The 24,393-nt window shown below is 36.0% G+C and overlaps 1 protein-coding gene across 6 annotated transcripts in view; it reads right to left on the bottom strand.

Annotated features, from left to right (window-relative positions):
• The window catches only part of IFT88 (intraflagellar transport 88), a 134,356-nt gene that overhangs the window by 97,735 nt on the left and 12,228 nt on the right, over positions 1-24,393 (bottom strand). For 3 of the 6 annotated variants that reach the window (XR_011994211.1, XM_025996641.2, XM_025996643.2), the window contains exons 4-8: positions 14,618-14,674; positions 13,415-13,468; positions 12,482-12,545; positions 11,484-11,553; positions 1,766-1,856 (exon numbers count right to left, since the gene is read on the bottom strand). Coding sequence is in view for 5 of the 6 variants with exons in the window: in XM_025996641.2 (XP_025852426.1) it covers positions 1,766-1,856; positions 11,484-11,553; positions 12,482-12,545; positions 13,415-13,468; positions 14,618-14,674 (336 nt within the window). In the remaining variant the exon portion in view is untranslated. The remainder of the gene's footprint in view (positions 1-1,765; positions 1,857-11,483; positions 11,554-12,481; positions 12,546-13,414; positions 13,469-14,617; positions 14,675-24,393) is intronic. The other 3 variants (XM_025996644.2, XM_072719805.1, XM_025996642.2) reach the window with 2 other exon arrangements.

The following is a 24,393-nucleotide window of genomic DNA, read 5'->3' as shown; positions in this document are numbered from 1 at the left end:
GTATTTGGGAGATACCTGCATGAAGCTTGGTTGGACGCATTACACTTTCTTAGATTCCCAGGATGCCCTGCTATACTCTTAAAATAAACTCTTAAAAACAAAAGAACCCAGAATATTTATTTAAAGTAGAGCTAAGTATTATAAAAATGTCATGCATTCCGTCCCCTGCTCCTCAGAAAGAAGAGCAAGTATAAGTGATAAGATGGAGAGTATATTAGCCCCAAGTCAAGTTTCCTTATTATCAGACCTTCCACCACTATTTAGATTTGACTCTCCTAACTTTTTTCCCCCATCCAGCCCTGAGCCTTTGGGTATTTTAATTCTAACTCATGACAGAAATTTAGATGTATCTGTTTGGTTTCTGGGATGTTCAACACACAGAAAGTCAAAGGATAACTGCTATCCAATATTACAATAGATGCTTAGTTTGGCTCTTATATATCCTACTCAGAATGCCAAGAACATTTTGTTGATTTCCACCAAGGGACTAACGATAGACAGATTTGACATGGGATTCTTTTTTTTTTTTTTTTTTTAGTGCTAGATAAAAAACATATCAGTTCTATGAGCAATAAAAGTAGCTTTTATACTGAGCAATTCTTTCTGATGGCATTCATTAACATGATAACTAAGTCACAGAAATTACATTTATATGGATGACAAAGTAATGAGAACAAAGCAATTAAGAGAAAATATTTAATTAAAAATAAAAAAGCACGAGGGATGCCTGGGTGGCTCAGTGGCTGAGTATCTGCCTTCCACTCAGGGCGTGATCTTGAAGTCCTGGGTTGTTTCTCTCTCTGTCTCATGAGTAAATAAATAAAATCTTAAAAACAAAAACAAAAACAAAAAAACAGAGCATGAAAAACCAGAGTTGGAGTCCCAAAAAGCAAACCATGATTTTGCAGTTTACTTAAGAAAAAATATTTTAGGGTAGTGAGGCTTAAATCAGAAAACAACCATTAGTACTGCATGTGAATCATGGTAGCTATGCCTTTCAGCAGGCTCAGTCTAATTTGATAGTCTATCAGGCTGCAAAATTTAATCAACTGATCCACCACCATTTGTTTTCCTATTGAAATGACTGATGTCAAAAATTACAAAATCGGTCCACTATTTTGACATGACAGTTTTTATGAAATAGCTGCCTATGTTTTCAAAAAAAAAAAAAACTACTTCAGTGAAAACTCTAAGGCCTATCAACAGCAAAAGAAACATGTTTATTCAGGTATCCCCCACTTTCTGAAAGTTCACATAACACTGCTTTTAACAAAAGACCTGTATTAGCACCTATTTTTGCTAACTGAAAGAAATCTGAAGAGAATTTTTGCTTTCATGAAAAAAATGCAAGAAGTGAAATAGTGTGCAACATCTGTTTTGTAGCAAACCCTTATAGAGGCAGTGCACACTCCCAGCAGTGAGAGTAGCCCTGCCACACGTGGCATCTCAGCATCAAGCCATGAGAGCTCTGAAGTGTCTGTGAGCATCTGTGCTTTATCTAGATTTATTCTGTGCATCCTTTGGCAAGATGTGCCGTAAGATATCAGAAAGGCCTAAGAGAGATTAGTTTTGGGGTCTAGAATGCTAAAAAAGGTTTCAATATAAATTCACGATAATTGTTTGATGCCATTTCAGCTTATGAAAGTTTTGCTCTACTTCTGGATAGGAGAAAACCTGCACATGTGCTTGTATTTGTGCATATATAAAAGCAGACACATACATATACACACACTTCATCTTGAATCCTTTAAGTTCATGAACTTACCAATTTTAAGTCTCCGCAACTGTTGGCAATACAGCTTTCTTCTACCAATTCATTTACTTTTTTCTCTAATTGTCTAATCTTTTCTTCTGGACTATTAAAGAAAAAGTAGGTGTACTTTGACTCATTCAAGCACTAATAATACATACTAAAATTTATCTGTAACATTGCCCATTATGTGCTTTTATAAGACTAGGTTACAAGTAAGACAAATGTATAAATGGCATTAAAGAGCAAATGCACTGTTTTTAATAATTATATAATAATAACAACAGTAAAAACAACTTTTTTGGTTAATAAAAGTAAACATTCACTTAGCACAACTATAATTTAACAGAGCCAAATGCTTTACCCTAATTATGTCATTTAATCCTCCCAATAACATTTGATGTAAGTACTATCATTACTGTTATTTTACTGACAGGGAAACTGAGGTTTAGAAAGTTAAGTATTATGCCCAAGATCACACAGCTAATTAAGTTACAGAGCCAGGATTTTACCTATGTAAGGTAATTCAAAGACCCATGCTATTACATTATCATCCCCAAAAGAAAGCAGATTCTTTCTTCAGATCCTATGACAAATGAAAACTTTATTTGATGGTGAAGAAAACCAAAGCCCACATAAAAGAGTTGAAAAGTATCAGTTATTACCAGATGGGTACTCTAGAGAATATTTCCAACAATGTGAAGAAGTTAAAAAATCCTGATTCCATTAGTAGTAGACATAGTACTCCCAAATCAGTCACATTTCAAAAATAACATGTCATTTTGCTACCTTTTCTTCCAGCAAATTACCACAATGCTCTGAATGTACATCAGTGAGTGCCTAAATAAAATTTTACTAGGAATATTTCAGAATACACACTAGTGTATTGTCTCTACAAATGGACTTTTAAAAAATACAGGAATAAATTTAATAGTATAGTTTTATCTATAGAGTATATTCTATGGTAGAATCTTATTACAAATTTAGTCAAGTGGGATACAAATTTTGTTAGTTTACTAAAAGCAAAATTTTAACTGAGCAATGAGCATAATAAACAACAGTTTTATAAAGGTTACAATAAAGTAAACTTCTATTTTATACTACAAAACACTAATAAATGTCTTCCAATATTGCTTATAGATTGTTATTAAATCTAAAATATAAATATAAAATTTTAAAGTTATAAATGTTATGAAGACACTAAAAGTAATTACCCTGTCCCTAACAAGTACCAGGAAAATAAACTTTATATGCAGAAACTATGGGACACCTACCCATACAAGAACCTGCTACCATTCTTCCTCTTGCATACAGGATCTGAGCTAGTCAAGAGTTTTACTCTCTTGCCAAAGGTTTGGTTCATTCATGCACATATGATGCACTTCTGGCCAGTAAGAAATGAAGAAAAGTTTGCTTTGGGTAGAGGGTTCCTGGGAAGATTTTCTTCGCTTTTAAAAGGATCCAAGACTGGGAACTTTCTGACTCTAGGCTTTATTAATTACATGGAGATTCTGAACTCTCCCGGTTCTTCTGTCATGATAGGATGGCAAGCTCTTAAGAAAGACCAAGGGAATCACAGAGAAGCTGAACTAGGGATGATGCTATTGAGCAGTTAAATTAACCATTTATTCCTAGAAGTGCCCTTCCTCCAGACCTCCTATTATATAAGATAATAAATGTTCTTATTTTGTGTGTATGTTTTTCTGATGTCTTCTGTTGTTGGAAACTGAAGGGATTCCTAAATGAATTGGTATTTAAATAATGTAATACACTTTTATTAGCAAACATGCTGTTATTAACTAGGACACAAGGTAAACAGATTTTCTATAGAGATTCTTCGTTAGTGAAAAAGAGAAATTATGTAACTCCTACAATAGCTCAAATACTGGGTTTAAGAACTACAATTTAAAAATATCTATTATATAGAAGAAAAACAGTGGGCAGCCTGGGTGGCTTAGCAGTTTAGCACCGCCTTCGGCCCAGGGTGTGATCCTGGAGACCCAGGATCGAGTTCTGCATCAGGCTCCCTTCATGGAGCCTGCTTCTCCCTCTGCCTCTCTCTCTCTCTCTTTCTGGTCTCTGGTAAATAAATAAATAAATCTTAAAAAAAAATAAAGAAGAAGAAGAAAAACAGGGCAGTATTTAATAACATGAGCTCTAGAAACAGCCTTGGTTCAAATCTGTCCTGCCATTTATTAGTGCCACCAGGTGAAGATGTCTCTCTCTATGAACTAATGATAAAAACAGCTAAGTCTTCATTTAATATATAGCACCTCACAGCAGTACACAGTGAATACTCATTAAATGCTGGGTTATGTTACTAATTGTAAAATGTTTGTCAATGGTATATAGATATGAGTAAATACATATACCTGAATTTATGCCACCACTTTGGGCTACTCTTTAGCCACTAGCACAAAACTAAATTAATTCTCTAAAAAATTAAAATTTTCAAATTGATATGATGAACTTCCTATATGTTCTTTTTTTCATTGAAATATTTTTTCTATTTTTTCATTTTTAAAAAAATTTATTTATTCATGAGACAGAGAGAGAGAGAGAGGCAGAAACACAGGCAGAGGAAGAGGCAGGTTCCTCACAGGGAACCCAATGTGGGACTCAATCCCAGGATCACTCCCTGAGCCAAAGACAGATGCTCAACCACTGAGCCACCCAGGCATCCCAAAACATTTTTTGAAATAAACATATCCTATTACATTTTCAATTCCATTTGGCCTCCGAAAGAATATTGGCACCCGTAAAAATTAGACATACCCTCACATCAAGTAATATTACAATAAAACTGCACAGAACACACAAGCTGTTTTTCTTAGACTTGATTCTTTTGATTGTTCCAAGAAGCAGGGATAATGTTTTGATTACTATTCTGCTGATGTGAACTTTTGTTTTTGAGGACACATGATAATTTTTTAAAGATTTTATTTACTTGACAGAGAGAGCGAGCATATATAAGCAGGGAGATCAGGAGTGGGAGAAACAGGCTCCCTGCTGAGCTGGGAGCCCAGACATGGGGCTTGATCCGAGGTCCCTGGGATCATGACATGAGCCAAAGGCAGATGCTTAACTGACTGAGCCACCCAGGTGCCCCTTAATTAAGTCTTTAAAAAACTATTTCTTCTAATCACCCGTTGCTCATCACAACTGCATTTCTTAACCCCCATCATGTATTTCCCCCATTCCCCACCCATCTTCACTCTGGTAACCATCAATCTGTTAAGATTCTCTTTCCTAGTTTGTCTTTTTTTAAATTTTATTTTAATAAAATAAAATTTTATTTTATTTATTTTAATTTTTAATTAAATTTAATTATTATTAATTTTTATTTATTTATGATAGTCAGAGAGAGAGAGAGAGAGAGAGAGAGAGAGAGAGAGGGACACAGGCAGAGGGAGAAGCAGGCTCCATGCACTGGGAGCCCGACGTGGGATTCGATCCTGGGTCTCCAGGATCACGCCCTGGGCCAAAGGCAGGCACCAAACCGTTGCGCCACCCAGGGATCCCTTTTTTTTTCCTTTGCTCATTTGTTTTGTTTCTTAAATTCCACAGAGGAGTGGTATCATCTGGTGTCTTTCTTCTATTTGGTATTACACTACCTCCACCCATGTCATTGCAAATGGCAAGATTTCATTCTTTTTATGGCTAAATAATATTCCAACATATATATATATATGCCACATCTTCTTTATCCATTCATTGATCTATGGACTGCTTTCATAATTTAGCTATGATAAATAATGCTACTATAAACACAGGGGTGTATGTATCCCTTTGAATTCATGATTTTGTATTCCTTGGGTAAATACCCAGTGGTGCTACTACTAGATTGTACAATAGTTCTATTTTTAACTTTTTGAGGAATCTCCATACTGTTTTCCACAGTGGCTGCAGTTTGGATTCTAACCAACAGTGCATAAGCGTTTCTCTTTCTCCGTGTCCTCGCCAACACCTGTTGAGTCTTGTGTTGATTTTAGTCATTCTGACAGGTGTGAGGAGGATAGCTCACTATAGTTCTGATTTGTATTTCATTGATGGTAAGTGATGAGGAGTAATCTTTTCTGTGTCTATTGGTCATCTGGAGGTCTTCTGCCCATTTTTAAATTGAAGTTGTTTTTTGGGTGTTGAGCTTTTAAGTTCTTTATATATATTGGACATTAACCCATAATCAGGTCATTAGCAAACATCTCCCCTTCTGTATGTTGCCTTTTAGTTTTGTTGTTTGTTTCCTTCACTATGCAGAAGCTTTTTATCTTGATCTAGTCCCAATATTTTACGTTTGGTTTTATTTCTCTTGCCTCAGGAGACGTATCTAGAAAAATGTTGCTATGGCTAATGTCCAAGAAATCACTGCCTGTGTTCTCTTCTGGGGTTTTTATGGTTTTAGGTTCTTAATCCATTTTGAGTTCATTTTTGTATATGGTGCAAGAAAGTGCTCCAGTTTCATTCTTCTGCATGTTGTGTCCAGTTCTCTCAACATGATTTGTTGAAGAGACTGTCTTTTTCCCATTGGATATTCTTTCCTGTGTTGTCCAAGATTAACTCACCATATAGTTGTGGTTTACTTCTGGATATTCTATACTGTTCCATTGAACTTTGTGTCTATTTTTGCTGTTTTGCTTACTATAGCTTCATAAGATAACCTGAAGTCTGGAATTCTGAAACCTTCACCTTTGCTTTTCTTTTTCAAGATTGCTTTGGCTATTCAAAGTGTTTTGTGCTTCCACAAAATTTTAGGTTTGTTCGTTCTGTGAGAAAGGCTATTGGTATTTTGACAGGGATTGCACTAAATGTGTAGAATGCTTTGTGTAATATAGACATTTTAACAATATTTGTTCTTCCAATCCATGAACTTAGAGTATCTTTCCATTTCTTTGTGTTGTCTTCAATTTCTTTCATTGATATTTTATAGTTTTCAGAGTAAAGGTCTTCACCTCTTTGGTTAGGTTTATCACGAAGTATTTGATCATATTTGGTGCAATTATATATGGAATTGTTTTCTTAATTTCTTTTTGCTGCTTCTTTATTGGCATATAAAACTGCAACAGAGGGCAGCCCAGGTGGCTCAGTGGTTTAGCGCCACCTTCAGCCCAGGGTGTGATCCTGGAGACCTGGGATCCAGTCCCACATCGGGCTCCCTGCAGGGAGCCTGCTTCTCCCTCTATGTTTCTGCCTCTCTCTCTCTCTCTCTCTCTCATGAGTAAAAAAATAAAATCTTAAAAAAAAAAAAAAACTGCAACAGATTTCTGCATTTTGATTTTGTGTCCTGCAACTAAGTTTGCTTATCAGTTCTAGCAGTTTTTTGGCAAAGTCTTTCAGGTTTTTCATATAGAGACAAAAATGTATCTGCAAATATTGAAAGTTCTAATTCACTGCCGATTTGGATACATTTCTTTTTGTTGCCTCACTGCTGTGGCTAGGATTTCCAGTACTATGCTGACTAAAAGAGAGTGATGAGAGTGGACATTCCTGTCTTATTCCTGAACTTTAGGGAAAAAGCTCTGTTTTTCCCTATTTAGGATGATGTTAGTTGGAGGTTTCTCATACATAGCGTTTATTATATTATGTCCCCTCTAAACTTACTTTGTTGAGGGTTTTTAACATGAATGGATGTTGTGCTTTGTCAAATGCTTTTTCTGCGTCTACTAAAATGATCCTACGGTTTTTATTCTTTTCTCTCATGGACTTGATGTAACACGTTGATTGATTTGCAAATACTGAACCATCCTTGCAACCCAGGAATAAATCCCACTTGCTCATGGTGAACAATTTTTAAAAATATATTGTTGAATCCTGTTTCTTAGCATTTTGTTAAGGATTGTAGTATCTATGTTCATCAGAGATACTGATCTATAATTCTCTATTTTTGGTCTCTTTATTTGGTTTCGGTATCAGGGTAATGCTGGTCTCACAGAATGAAATGGAAAGTAATCCTTCCCTTTCTATATTTTGGAATAGTTTGAGAAGAATAGATATTAATTCTTCTTCAAATGTTTGGCAGAATTTGGAAGCCATCTGGTCCTGAACTTGAAAAGAATGTGTATTCTGCTGTTTCAGGATGGAATGTTCTAAATATATGTTAAATCCATCTGTTCCAGGGCATCATTCAAAACCATTGTTTCCTTGTTGGTTTTGTGTTCATATGATCTATCCACTAATGTATATGGTGTTCTTTTGTCTTTATTGCTACAGGTTAGTTCCTTTAAGTTTGTTATTAACTGTTTTATGTATTTGGGTACTCCCATTTTGGGTGCGTAAATATTTATAATTGTTTTGAGAGTTTTTAAAACAGATTTTATTTTTTTGACAGAGAGAGAAGGGGTGGGGAACACAAGTAGGCAGAGCTGTAGGCAGAGGGAGAAGCAAGCTCCCTCCTCTAGGCTCAATACCAGGACCCTGATATCATGACCTGAGTCAAAGGCAGACTCTTAACCAAATGAGCCACACAGGCACCCCTATATTTATAAATTGTTATATCTTCATATACCTTGTTAGATTGTCTCCTTTATTACTGTATACTGTCCTTTGTGTCATTACAGTCTTTGTTTTAAAGTCTAGTTTGTCTGATATAAGTACCACTACTCTGGCTTTCTTTTAACATCCATTTGTATAGTAGATGTTTCTCCATTCCCTCACTTTCAGTCTGCAGGTGGCTTTAAGTCTAAAATGAGTCTCTGGTAGGCAGCATATAGATGGGTCTTGTTTTTTTATCCATTCTGTTACCCTATATCTTTTGATAGGAGTGTTTAGTCCATTTACATTAAAAGTAATGATTGATAGATGTGTATTTTTTGCCATTTTATTGCTTGTTTTGTGGTTGTTTCTGAAGATTTTCTCTGATCCTTTCTTATCAGTCTCTGTTTCATGGCTTGCTGTTTTCTTTAATGATACATTTGGATTTCTTTCTCTTTTCTTTGTATAATTCATTAGTAGTTTTTGATTTGTGGTTACCATTTGGTTTGTATATAGCAGCTTCTGCATATAGTAGTCTATCTTAATGGTCGTTGAAGTTTGAACCCATTCTTTACTCCTGTCCTCCCACCAAAATATGGTGTCATATTCTATATCCTTTTACTTTGTGAGTTCCTTGGCTGATTTTTTAATAGAAATATTCATTTTTACTGCCTGTTTCCTACTTTCTTACTGTCGCTTTTGGTCTTTCCTTGCCACGCAGAGAATCTGCTTTAACATTTCTTCCCAGGCTGGTTTAGTGGTCATGAACTCATTCAGTTTTTGTTTGTCTGGGAAACTCTTAATCTCCCCTCCTGTGCTGAATGATAGCCTTGTTAGATAGAGTAATCTTGTCTGAAGATTTTTCCCATTTAGCACATGCTCCTCCCTCTGGCTTGGAAAGTGTCTGCTGAAAAATCTCTGGCTAGCTTAATGGATTTTCCCTCATAAGTTACTGCCTTCTTTTGTCTTGCTGCTTTTAATATTTTTTCTTTATCACTATATTTTGCCATTTTAATTATAGCATGTCTTGGTGTTGGTCTGCTTTTGTCAATTTTGATGAGGGTTCTCTTTGCCTCCTGGATCTGGATGTCTCTTTTCTTCCCCAGATTAGGGAAGCTTTCAGCTATTATTTCTTCAAATAAGCTTTCTGCCCCCTTTTCTCTCTTTTCTTCTGGGTCTCCTGTAATATGGATGTTATTACATTTGGTGGAGTCATTGAGTCCCTAAGTCTATTCTCACTTTGCAGAATTCTTTTTTCTCTCTTTTGTTCAGCCTGATTACTCTCCACTGCTCTGTCTTCTAGGTCATTAATTCATTCCTCTGCTTCTTCCAGCCTTTTGTTCCTTCCACCAAGCATGTTTCTCATTTCATTTATTGTACTTTTATCTCTGCTATGTTATTCTTTATCTTGTGTTAGGGTGTCATTCTACTCTTCTCAAGTCCACTGAGTCTCTTTATGATCATTTCTTTAAATTCTCTATCCAGCATGTTACTTATATCTGTTTTGCTTAGATCTCCTGCTGTGGCCTTCTCCTGTTCTTTCATCTGGAACACATTCCTCTGTCTTCTCATTTTGTCTAAGTCTTTGTGCTTGTTTCTGTGTGTTAGGAAAGTCTTCTTCTTCTATCACGTCTTCTGTTCTTGAGGGTAATGGTGTGTAGTGCCCTGCCATGTAGCTTCCCCTGCTCCCCAGAGCCTGGAGCCTCCGGGAGTGTCTCCAGCGTGTGCTGTGTGTACTTGCTGTTGTATCCTGGCCACTTTATCCCTCAAGCCCGTTGTCTGCAGAGGCTCTCTTTGTCTGCTGTGGGCAGTGTCTGGTCCCTGGCCCGAATGTGGCAAATTTTAATGAGGTGTGCTCTGACCTATTTGTGAAATGAGACTTGTTGCCACTGCCACCAAAACCAAGGCCTCACAAAATTCCTGGGTCAGGAGGCGTGGTGTTGGTAGCGGTATGGGCTGGTCTTCTCAAAGGAAGGGTCTGCTACACTTGGGACTCAGGCCAGCCTGAATGGGAAGAACGGTTCCACTAGAGCATGCAGGTGTGTAGCTTGGTGTAAGCAAGTTAGGTAACAAGTGTTGGTGCTGTGCTTGTTCCCACAGGTGGCTCTGTGTTTATGCTGAGGGGCAAGGGAGGAAAACAGCGCATGCCAGTTCCATTGTTCCCAAAGTGTGTATGAATACTGCCCCTCTGGGACACACTCCAAGATGAGTGAATAACCTCCCCACTGTGTGCCCCCAAGCACCCTCCAGATCACTGTTTCCATGCCATAAGTCTGCGTGATGTTTATCCTGGCTTTTCTCCAAAAGCAACCCAAATGTCCTCTGAGCTCCCTCAGAGCCATACATTCTGACCTTTAAAACTTCAGGCTTTAAGCCCTGGTGGTTGCAAAAACTCACCAAATTCAAGCGTTCTCACTTTACAAGCCAGTTGCTAAGGGGATTCTTTTTACCTGTGCATTCCCGTGTGCCAGGTTGTCTCTCACCCTTCTCTACAACCATGGCTCCCTCTCCACCACAGCAGCTACAATCCCTTTCTCTTCTACACTATGCCTCCACACTTTCTACTTTCTTCAAATGTGGCTTCTTTTCAACCTTTAGTTGTGGAATATGTTCTGCCAGTCTTCAGATTGATTTCTGGAGTATTTAGAATGATTTGATAGTTATTGAATTGTATTGTGGGATGAGGTGAGCCTCATGAAGTGGGAGTAGGGTCCTCTTAACTCTGCCATCTTCCCTTCCCTGCTTTGTGTCTTAAATTTCACATATGAGTGAAATCATATAGCATATTCTTTCTCTGACTGACTTATTTCACTTGTACTATACTCTCTAGTTCCATGTCATTGCAAATGATATGATTCCATTTTTAATGGCTGAATAATATTCCATTACACACAGACACACACACACAAATATGTATATGACATTTTTATCCATTCATTGATTGATGGACACTTGAGCTGCTTCTATATCTTGGCTATTATGAATAATGCTGCTATAAACATTTGGGTGCTGCTGACATGAACTTCTAAAATATCTGAAAATATTCCGCAAAGGGTTGCGGAAGGAGAGGAGAGTGGGGGGTTGGGGTAACTAGCTGATGGGCACTAAGGAGGGCACTTGAGATGAGCACTGGGTGTTATACTATATGTTGGTAAATTAAATTTAAATAAAAATTTTTTTAAATAAAATACCTGAGAATTATGTATTTGGGAAATGTAAATTAAAAATACGCAACAACAATAAAACAACATGAGAACTTACATACCTATCTTCATTTTTGGCTTCCAAAGGAGGAGCAGGGCCCCTTGACTGACCAAGTGGGTCAAATGCAGAGCCTGAGACAATTCAAGAGTTCATACTGACTTTGTGATACAGCATAATTAAAGAAAATATAAAAATTTGCACAACATATTTAATTTACGTATTTATTAAATGGTTTAAATTACCTATTTATTAAATGGCCAGGACATTTATTATGTCTATATAAACATTTTATATATCAAAAAATTGGTAAGATTTTAACATATATCAAATTATATAAATAAAATGTGAAAACAAAAATGAGTACTCTCTCAATGTTCGCTTCTCCTCCACACTATTGTGAACTTTAAATTATCAATCATGTGAGTAATGACCTAGTATTGAGTTTTTAACTTTTTTTGGTATAATATTAATTAACTTTTGTCATAATCATCTTATTTTTAAATTATGACTTACTTACATATTTATTTATTTTTAAATTTATTTTTAAGATTTTATGTATTCATTCATGAGAGACACAGAGAGGAGAGAGGCAAAGACACAGGCAGAGGGAGAAGCAGGCTCCACACAGGGAGCCCGACATGGGACTTGATCCCAGGTCTCCAGGATCACACCCTGGGCTGAAGGCGGCACTAAACCGCTGAGCCACCGGGGCTGCCCCTACTTACATATTTAGATACCAATTTCACCTATAATATTTTGAGATTTAACTTATATAAAATAAATTGCACATTTTCTAGTTTTTTTTTAAATGCACACATTTTTAATGTGTAAGTCAGCACATTTTGACAAATTACATGCCAGTATAACCACCATTCCAATTGAGATGCAGAACATTTTCATTACCCTTTTCCTTTCTTCATGGTACCCAAAATAATGATATCCCTTTTAATCAAAGGCATGTTAGGTTTTATTTAAAATTCTAATAACATTTACACACAGAAACACATTAACAATATTAATACATCTGAAAAAAATTATTAGAAGAGATAAATAACAAACCTCTCAAAGCTGCTTTGGTAAAACCAGCTGCTCTCACTGCTGTCATTGGTCTAGTAACTCCATCCTTGAAAGAAAAAGAATCAATTAAAAGGTATTCTTAAATAAGATTTACTTATTTATAGTTCTGAACATGGCACATGTATTAACATAGTCCTTTTTTTTGGTACCAATTTTTAATACTGATTTCTAAAAATAGAAAGATTTATTTATTTGAGAGAGAGAAAGAGAGAGAGAGAGAAAGAGAGAGCGTGGTAGGGGGAGGGAGAGAAAAATTTTAAGCAGACTCCACACTGGGTGCAGAGCCTGACGCAAGGCTCGATCTCACTACTCTGAGATCATGACCTGAATTGAAACCAAGAGTCAAACGCTTAACCAACTGTGCCACCCAGGCACCCCTTAATACTGATTTTTAGTCACTCTCTACTTATTCCTTACCCCTGCCTCCTCATATGTCAGTCCTGTTTCTACTTTCCCTTTCCCCTATAAAATATCAATTCCTTGCTTTAACTGTGCTTACTCCTAGTTTGAAAAGAAAACCTCAAGGATTTTTATATAACACCTTATATAAGTTATATAGGTTATCAGTTGGCTACTCCTCTGCTTTTTTGGTCTCCTATATGCCTAAGAGAAAAACTACAAAAATTGTTGCAAGTGATAGCACAGGATAAATGGGAGACAGAGTTCACTACACAAGCAAATTACCCGTTCTATGTGCATTCCCCAAAAGGATTTCATTTGAGACCTGAGTAAATCCAAGGAGATTGTGCCTCCAAAGATTCTGAACAGTCCAACCTTTAGCCCACAATTTAAAGAACTACAGTCATTATATAAAAGACACCTTCTTTAACATTTTAAAATAATCTAATAAAAAAGACTGGCAATAATATTCTAAGTCACAAGAGAGGCCCAAAATGAACCACATGACAGAGATACCTGAATAGCCCCTGTCATTGGTCTTCCCATCGATGATGCCAGGGATGTCTTGGACTAGTAAACAGAAAACTAAATTAAAATGATTCCAAAAAACATCTATATTTAATTTTATAAAAACCAAGTTATAAAAGTTTTCTTCATAACTTTTTTCTTTATTCTATTGGCAAGTAAATCTAATTCTTTCCATTTATATAACCTGAGGATATAAGACTAAACAATAAAACTCTAAAACAAGCTTCAGCAAACTACAACCTTCAGTCTTTGTCAATAACATTTTATTGGAATATAGCCATACTTCGCTGGTCTGCACATGGTTTATGGTGGCTTCTGTACTACAAATGACAGAGTTTGGTAGCTGCAACAGGGGCTATGATCTGCAAAGCCTAAATTGCCTGGCTCTTCACAAAAAATGTTTGCTGTTTCCTGTTCTGAAACATCACCAAAAATGAAATTTGTAATATGCTTAGGCTGATTAATAAAATCATGTTCCATTTGACACAGTAACATTATGTATATGATTACTTTCTTTATTCATATAAATAAATAGTATGAAGTCAAGTATCTTGGACCTCTCTAGGTACTAAAACCATTTTTCTGACCCCTCCAGAATATTGTAATAAAGACTAGGAAATGCTACTCCACCTCATTCTTTCATTTTTCTCACATTTCCTTTTTATTTCATTTATGCTAAGACATCCTAATTTGGGCAAGACTTAAAAATTTTCCTTTATGGATTTTTACATAGCATCTTTCCTCCAAAGATCTCAGATAAAAGCAAGACCCAAATATATGCTTCTGAAATTTTTCTCAAATGTTATTTTTTCAAATTTTATTTTTTATTGGTATGTTTTAAGATGTTATAAACATCATTACTTTTATGTAACATTCAACTCGACATAAAATATGAATGGAATACACATGAGACTTGGTAATATTACATAAAAAATGAAAGGAAGTCAATCAACAAACACAAGATTTATAAACAGAAATGATAATAAAATATTTAATGATAAATTTACAACCAAAATGACTAGAATAGTAAAGCTATTTATCAAATTAGACTTTTTAAAGGTTTGTAACTATCCAAAATGAAAAATATATCTGGGTTACGGACTGAAAGATACCCCAAATTATTTAGAATTGCCTAAAGTAAACTTATGGATGAGAAAAGCACCTTAATATTTTTAGCTTAAGTAAACCTACCCCATATCCAGTAGCTACAGGTCTAGTAACTGCTGTGCTTGGTATTTTAGCAGTTATCTTGGGGAGGAAAAAAAACATAGTTAATAGAAATCAGATTAAACTATACAATAGAAAACTAGAAAAATAATGAGAAATATAGACTCACTGATACAGAAATATTTATATAATATTCAGGATAACTTCTCTTAAATTATCCTAAATATTAAGGAGCCCAGGTATTTTTTTTAAAGGTTTTATTTATTTATTCATGAGAGATACAGAGAAAGAGGCAGAGACACAGGCAGAGGGAGAAGCAGGCTCCTGCAGGGAGCCCGATGTGGGACTCCATCCTGGGACTCCAGGATCATGCCCTGAGCTGAAGGCAGATGCTCAACCACTGAGCCACCCGGGTATCCTGAGTCCAGGTATTTTAAAGTATTAAGAAGGAGGCATATTCTGGAATTCATTTTAAAGGAGAAAAGAGACTTTAGAATTACTTGAAGTATAAATGAGAAAGATTAGTTTTCATGGCTGCATCTATCAGTCATTAATATACTTATTACTGCCAGTCAGTAGCCCTAACAATAGACACAGGATTTGGCATCAGAGAATCTGGGTTTGAATCTCAGCTCTCCTATTTTACTATTATTTTATTCATATCTTTTCTCATCTTTGAAATAAGTATATCTTGATCACAAAATGGTAGTTGAAGTCAAATAGGATTATATAGTTGGAAATATCCTATACGTGTTAGTTGTTAGGCATATTTGTTTGAAATATTTGATTAAAACATCATTGGTAGAATAGCTCTACCTCTGGCTATGATAGACTGCTGTTTTAAACAACTTTCTCACTAGGAACAACAAAATATTTTTATAAAATATTTTTATGAAAAATCAATTCAAATGTATTAAAGAACCAATAAGGCAGTGAAGAATTAACAAGGTCTCAAGATAAAGAAAAGGGAAGGCTAGAGAGTTGCACCTGCAGTTGAGCCTGCTTTTCTCCAAAAAGCATGGCTGAAAAGCTGAATATAGCTCTCTACAGACTCACAGGTCTTAAGAGAGAAAATGGTGGAGTTGGCGGGGCTTGCCAAGGTGGCACTCCTGATAATCCTTTAGGCTTTAGACTGTGATCTCAAAAGACTACAGTCTACAACTGAAAAGTAAATGAGAAGTATACGAGCCCTCATAAAATTGGAGTCCAATTTAGAATCATCTTAAACTCAAAAGGATTAAAGTAAGCCAGGACTCCTAGTGCCTCTAGAACCATAAACAAAAGTAAATTCCGTAGTGAATGACAAGATCCTCTAGAGCTGTGCTATCCAGTAGAATTTTCCTGCAGTAATGAAAACGTTCTATATCTGCCCTGTCTGATAAACCACATGTGGGTGTTGAGCATCTGAAATGTGACTGGTGTGATAAGGATCTGAATTTGTATACTTTATTTTATTTTAAATAATTCAAAGGTACATATAACCAGTATGGTTATCATACTGGATAACTTAGACACACAGGCTTAAATTATTTCTAAAGATTTTCATTTACAATACCTGGCATTGAATCAAAAACAATCAGACATATAGGAGGCAAGACTACCTAACCAAAAGAGAAACAAAAGAATGGAAAGAAACTCATAAAAGAATACATATAATGGAAATGTCAGACACAGACTTTAACATAACTGCTTAATACAATCAATGAATTAAAAGACAAGATTGACAATTTCAGTGGAGAACTGGAAAATATAAAAAGGAATAAATAGAAATTATAGAACAGAAAGCTGAAAATGTAAAATTCTGGCATTGCCCAGGAAGTTATATAATACTAAGTTTTACTAGACTTTAATAACTTAAAGAGGAGTATTATAATTTTAAGAATGTATTATAATTTTAAGAATGTAATTTTAAGAATGTACAAAGAATGTATCAAAAGATAACATCGGGGAGAAATGGAATAACAAAAAAAGGAACAAAAGAAGGCAAGAAATGAGAGAAAATGATACATAAAAGAGCCAGGAAAAACCAAAACGCAAACAGTAAGACAATGAATTAAAATTAAATCAGCAATTTCATTAAACGTAAATGGATTAAATGCTTCACTAAAAGAGTAAGATTATCAAACCACATTTAGAAAAGAGAGCTGAATTACATTCTGCTAATGAGAAATACATCTTAAATATATGGATATGTAAAAATTGGAAGTAAGCAGATGGGAAAGACATATCATGCAAATGCTAGACAAAAGAGAGCTTCTGTAGCCCTATCAATATATTTATATCTGACAAAATAGACATACAGCATGACTAGAGATAAAAGATTTCAAAAATAGTAAAAGGCTCAATTTACATCAAAAATACAATAATTTGAAGTATTTTTTGCTCCAAATATATAAAGCAAAACCCTGAGAAAGAAGTAAATCCACATAGTGTAAATTTTGACATCTTTCTAACAGAACTAGTAGGCCCCTCAACCCAAAAAAATCAGTAAAAAAAATAGAAGTCTTGAACAAAACCTCTAACAAACTTGATCTGACATATCTTTGAAAAAGCTGAAAAGGAAGGATATGAGGCTCAGCAATTTTTTCCATAAGAACAAACTGAAGGAAAAGGACCATTATTCTTTTAACTACTTACAACTAAATCGGTGTTTTAGTTTTTTCATTTTTAGTATGGGATTGATCCCTTCAGATAGAGTGGATTCTAAACTGTCTCTTTCCTTATTCACCTTATACCTTCATCTGCAATGCCTTTCCTCCCATATCTAAAGGTCTGTCTTAATTGTACATCCCCTTTAATATGCAACTGTAAATTTATCTTATAAGCAGCTTGTCTGATTATCCCAACTAGTGACAAATAACTTCTTTTTGTGGTCCCACAGGAATTTGTACTTTTTAAAAATATATTTATTTTGCTTTGAATACATGTATCCATTTTATTTCCTTCCTAAGATTATAAAGTCCTTTGGAACTAGTAGAATTTTATCCCTTAAGTAAGCTTAATATCTTTCACATAGAAATTATATGATTTCTCCCTGTTTAACAGAGTAAGTAGGATGGGATGAAAATATCATTCAGTAGGGGGTCAAGAGACTTAAGCTCTGCTCCAGTTATAGATAACTGTGAGACCTCTGGCCTCTCTAGGCTATAGTTTTTTCATCTATAAAATGAGGATCTCTAAAGAAGGGCCAGCATAATAAAATGATCACCTGACGTCTGATACTTGAAATCACTTAATAGAAGACAATGTTTGTTTATTTACTAAGTCACAGAATAAAGACTTATGAAGCATCTACAGTAGGCAAAGAAAATAATACTGAACAAGACAGCATGCCTCTTCAAAAAAGCTTAAAATCTAGTATTAGCTTAGTGAAAGAACTCAATCTATTTTTTAAAAAAGCTTTTATTTATTCATGAGAGAGAGAGAGGAAGAGACATAGGCAGAGGGAGGAGGCTCCCTGCAGGGAGCCCAATGGGGGACTCGATCCCAGGACCCTGAAATCACGACCTGAGCCAAAGGCAGACGCCCAACCACAAAAGCCACCCAGGTGCCCCAACCTCTGATTTTTCTTCCATGATGAAGGTAACCTTAAAATTAAAATACACATTGTGAAAGGTAAAGTCAAGAATTAATATTATCCAAAGAAAGGTGTGGCTTTGCTCTTGGCTACTGGGAGTGATCTCTAGGCCCTTGGAATATCCTGCCTGATATGCATAGCTTTGTTTTCCAGGGGCTTCAGCCACCAGAGAATTGAACAATATGTTTTATGAAGGGAGCTTTAGGACACATAATATCAGTTTAACTTCCAGAGGTATTAGTCTAAATCCGCAGGAGGGGCTGGAGACTAAATGTCAGCCATACAGACAGTATATGATAGAGCCCCAGTAAAAACTCTGGATACGAAAGTTGTAAGTGGTCTTCCCTAGTAGATAATACTATGTAAATAATGTCATTACACACAGTGGCCAGGAAAAGTTAATTTCATGCAGGATTCCACAGGAAAAGGATGACCAGATGTTCCACATTCAGAACCCCCCTCAGACTCTGTTCTATGTGTCTCTTCCCTTTGCAGATTTTAACCATATCCCTCTTCTGTAATAAGCCATGAATATAACAGCCTTCAGTGAGTTCTGTGAGCCCTTTCAAAGAATTACTGAACCTGAAGGTGATTTTGGGAATCCTCTAAATGTAAAATTATGTCAGAAGTGAGAATAGTTTTGTGGAGGACTGTGTCCTCTAATTGTATAGGTCGTTAAATTTATGTAGGGAACCAAACTAAATTCATTTACATAAATGTGATGGGAAAGCTACTCACAAGATCCTTTCCGTTGTAAGTGGTTTAATACTAATCACTTATTTTTGGTAAATAATACATATGGCAGAGAGGAAAGAGAGAAAGTAACAAAGTGAGAGAAGATGAAAGCAAAAGGACACTTTTTCTAAAGCAAAAGAGTTGCTATATATCAGTTTCTTAACTTTGTAAGCCCCTGGCAAACAAAGATACACATATCAGGCAGGATATTCCAAAGGCTTAGAGATCACTCCCAGCAGCCAAGAGCAAAGCCACACATTTCTTACGGAGGTGTGTGTGTGTGTCTGTGCGCGCTCTGCATTGTCTGATGTTTAGCAGCATCTCTGCTGGCTATCCCTTAGATACCAGTGGCAGTCACCCAAGTTGTGACAATCAAAAATATCTCCAGGCCAAATGTACCTTGGGACAGTTGTGGAGGAGGACTGAGAACCACTGCTAGATAATAGTGAAGAAGTTGGGAAAAGCAGTTCAAAAAAGGGAATGTTTGACATAGAACATTACAGATAGAACTTTCTTTTCTTTGCTATTTTACTTAGTGCCAACCTTGTTTATTTTCAACTATAAAAAAAGCTTGACAAATTTCATGCACTGCAGAAAGCAAATGCCTATGCTTTGCATGATACAAAAATTTTAATATTACTACTGAAAAACATCACTCTAACAATTCATGCATGGGTAGAATGCATAATTAACAGATTAATTAACAGGGGATTAATCCAAAGGAGGAGTAATTTGTAAATTATGTCCTGATGTTTTGGAGGATCAATATCCATGTAATTTTAAAAACTAGAAAGGCAAATATTTTTTAAACAATGAGCCTTTAAGGTAAATACATTCCAATGCTTTATATAATTAATACATTCTCAAGAGTATCAAGAATCTTTTTGATCTAAAATACTTTAAAATTCACTGGATACACTGAAAGCTACAAAACACTGTGGAAAGAAATTAAAGACAAAAATAAAGTCATCCTACATTGAAGGACTACAAAACTTAATATTAAGATGTTGATACTACTCAAAACAATCTAGAGATTCAGTGCAATCTCTACCAAAATCCCAATGTCCTTTTTTGAAGTAGTAGAAAATTCATCCTAAAATTCATTTGATTAAAGCTACTATATGTAAACAGTGTGGTAATGGCATAAATACAAACAAACCAATGGAAAAACCTTCCTATTTGTGGTCAAATGATCTTCAACAAAGGTGTGAAGACTACATAATGAGGAAAGGTTAGTTTTTCCAACAAACAGTGCTGGGAAAGCTATATATCTACTTGAAAAGAATGAAATTAGAGCCTACTCTTATACTGACACACAAAAATTTAACTCAAAGTGCATTAAAGGCCTAAGCATAAAACTTAAAACTAAAACTCCTAGAGGAAAACACAGTGGAAATTTTCATGATATTGAATGCAGCAGTGATTTCTTGGATTTGATAGGTAACAAAGTGAAAACAGAAAAATGACACTATATCAAGTAAAAACTTTTGTACATTAAAGGACACAAACAAAATGAAAAGGCAACCTATGAAATGGGAAAAAATATGCAAATCATATATCTGATAAAGGGTTAATATTCAGAATATATAAACACCTATAGCTCAACAACAAAAAAAATCAGATAACCTAGTTAAAACATTGGCAAAGAACTTGAATAGACATACAAATGGCCAACAAGGCTACAAAAAGAAATTCAGGATTACTCATCATTGGAGAAATGCCAATCAAAATCACAATTAAGAATCACTGTATGCCCATTAAAATTGCTACTATCAAAAAAATAGAAGGTAAATGTCAGTGAGGTTGTAGAAAAACAGAACCCTATTACTGTTAGTGGGATTGTAAAATGGTGCAACTGCTATGGAAAAACAGTAGGTTCCTCAAAAAATTCAAAAGAGAATTACCATGGGATGTAGCAATCTTACTTCTGGGTATACATCCAAAGAACTAAAACCAGAGTTGGGAAGAGACATTTGCAAACCTACGCTCATAGCAGTCGTAGTCATAATAGTGAAAGGTAGGATACCCCAAGTATCCATGGTAGACAACATATCCATAGAAGGCAATGTGATATATATAAATACAATGGATTATTAATCTTAAAAAGGAAGAAAATCTTGTTATATCCTACAATATAGATGAACTTGAAGACATTATGCTAATTGAACTAAAAGCCAATCACAAAAAGACAAAGACTGCATAATTGCACATAAACGAGGTACCTAAAGTAGTCAAATTCAAATTCATAGAGGCAGAAGGTAGAGAGATGGTTGCCAGGAGCTGGAGGGATGATGCACAGTTCTTTAAATGGGTAGAGTTTCAGTTTGGGAGGGCAAAAAAGTTCTGGATACCTGTTTCACAAGAATGAGAATATACTTAATGTACTGAACCATGCATTTAAAACTGGTTATAATGAGGAGGGACTGGAGAAGATGGTAGTAGATAAAAAGGACTCTAGGCTCACCTCAGCCCACAAACAGAACTAGATAACTATCAAATCATTCTAAATACTCCAGAAATCAATCTGAAGATTGGCAGAACAAACTATAACTAAAGGTAGAGAAGAGGACACATTGAAGAAGGTAGGATGGGGTTTAGGAGAGAAACATGGCTGCTGCAGTGGAAAGGGAGCTAGGGTGATGGTGAAGGGTGAGAGACAGACTAAACACAAGAGAGTTCATGGGGGAAAACCAATTCTCATAGAAATTGGCTTGGAAAGTGAGAAGAGTCAAATTTCATGGATTCTAGCAAGTAGTGGGTCTTAAAGCCTAGAGTTTTAAATGTTAGCAGGCTTGGCTAGGATACACCCTGGATGGCATTGTGCTGCTCTTGCATAGAAGGCAGTAAACAATCTGCAGACACAAGGTATAGAAACAGTGATCCAAAGAGTGCCTGGGGCACATAGAGGGCAGGTTATTCACTCAAGTCAGAGCCCATCCCAGGGAGACAGTGTTCATAGAGAGACCACTTCGGAAACAAATAAATTGACTGTTGTCATTTTCCTCTATTGCCCTTCAACATAAGCATAAAACCACCTGTAGGAACCAACACAGCGCAGATCTTTATTAACTAACTTGCTTACTCCCACACCTATCCCCACATATCAGTGAAAATGCACTGTGCAGTCAGGATTGTGTAAGTCCCAGCACGACAGACCCCTCCCTTGAGAAGACCAGCCCATACCGCTACCAACACCACGCCTCCTGACCCAGGAATTTTGTGAGGCCTTGGTTTTGGTGGCAGTGGCAACAAGTCTCATTTCACAAATAGGTCAGAGCACACCTCATTAAAATTTGCCACATTCGGGCCAGGGACCAGACACTGCCCACAGCAGGCAAAGAGAGCCTCTGCAGACAACGGGCTTGAGGGATAAAGTGGCCAGGATACAACAGCAAGTACACACAGCACACGCTGGAGACACTCCCGGAGGCTCCAGGCTCTGGGGAGCAGGGGAAGCTACATGGCAGGGCACTACACACCATTACCCTCAAGAACAGAAGACGTGATAGAAGAAGAAGACTTTCCTAACACACAGAAACAAGCACAAAGACTTAGACAAAATGAGAAGACAGAGGAATGTGTTCCAGATGAAAGAACAGGAGAAGGCCACAGCAGGAGATCTAAGCAAAACAGATATAAGTAACATGCTGGATAGAGAATTTAAAGAAATGATCATAAAGAGACTCAGTGGACTTGAGAAGAGTAGAATGACACCCTAACACAAGATAAAGAATAACATAGCAGAGATAAAAGTACAATAAATGAAATGAGAAACATGCTTGGTGGAAGGAACAAAAGGCTGGAAGAAGCAGAGGAATGAATTAATGACCTAGAAGACAGAGCAGTGGAGAGTAATCAGGCTGAACAAAAGAGAGAAAAAAGAATTCTGCAAAGTGAGAATAGACTTAGGGACTCAATGACTCCACCAAATGTAATAACATCCATATTACAGGAGACCCAGAAGAAAAGAGAGAAAAGGGGGCAGAAAGCTTATTTGAAGAAATAATAGCTGAAAGCTTCCCTAATCTGGGGAAGAAAAGAGACATCCAGATCCAGGAGGCAAAGAGAACCCTCATCAAAATTGACAAAAGCAGACCAACACCAAGACATGCTATAATTAAAATGGCAAAATATAGTGATAAAGAAAAAATATTAAAAGCAGCAAGACAAAAGAAGGCAGTAACTTATGAGGGAAAATCCATTAAGCTAGCCAGAGATTTTTCAGCAGACACTTTCCAAGCCAGAGGGAGGAGCATGTGCTAAATGGGAAAAATCTTCAGACAAGATTACTCTATCTAACAAGGCTATCATTCAGCACAGGAGGGGAGATTAAGAGTTTCCCAGACAAACAAAAACTGAATGAGTTCATGACCACTAAACCAGCCTGGGAAGAAATGTTAAAGCAGATTCTCTGCGTGGCAAGGAAAGACCAAAAGCGACAGTAAGAAAGTAGGAAACAGGCAGTAAAAATGAATATTTCTATTAAAAAATCAGCCAAGGAACTCACAAAGTAAAAGGATATAGAATATGACACCATATTTTGGTGGGAGGACAGGAGTAAAGAATGGGTTCAAACTTCAACGACCATTAAGATAGACTACTATATGCAGAAGCTGCTATATACAAACCAAATGGTAACCACAAATCAAAAACTACTAATGAATTATACAAAGAAAAGAGAAAGAAATCCAAATGTATCATTAAAGAAAACAGCAAGCCATGAAACAGAGACTGATAAGAAAGGATCAGAGAAAATCTTCAGAAACAACCACAAAACAAGCAATAAAATGGCAAAAAATACACATCTATCAATCATTACTTTTAATGTAAATGGACTAAACACTCCTATCAAAAGATATAGGGTAACAGAATGGATAAAAAAAACAAGACCCATCTATATGCTGCCTACCAGAGACTCATTTTAGACTTAAAGCCACCTGCAGACTGAAAGTGAGGGAATGGAGAAACATCTACTATGCAAATGGATGTTAAAAGAAAGCCAGAGTAGTAGTACTCATATCAGACAATCTAGACTTTAAAACAAAGACTGTAATGACACAAAGGACAGTATATAGTAATAAAGGGGACAAGCCAACAAGAAGACATAACAATTATGTAAATATTTATGGACCCAACATGAAGCTAATGGATAATACAATAGCAGTATGAGACTTTAACACCTTACTTACATTGATGGATAGATAATCTACACAGAAAATCAACAAGGAAATAACAACTTTGCATGACACATGGGAACAGATAATTTAACAGATATATTCAGAACATTCTAACCTAAAACAGCGAATACACATTATTTCAAGTGCACATAGAACATTCTCTAAAATAGATCATATATTAGGCCACAAAACAGGTCACAACCAGTTCAAGAAGACCCATGTCATACCATGCACCTTTTCAGGCCACAACACTATGAAACTAGAAGTCAACAAGAAAAAATCTGTAACGACCACAAATACATGGAAGTTAA

This window comes from Vulpes vulpes, chromosome 9 (assembly GCF_048418805.1).
Source record: "Vulpes vulpes isolate BD-2025 chromosome 9, VulVul3, whole genome shotgun sequence".
Taxonomy (NCBI): Eukaryota; Metazoa; Chordata; class Mammalia; order Carnivora; family Canidae; genus Vulpes; species Vulpes vulpes.
Note: the sequence above shows the minus strand (reverse complement) of the source record. Positions and strands in the feature narration are given on the sequence as shown.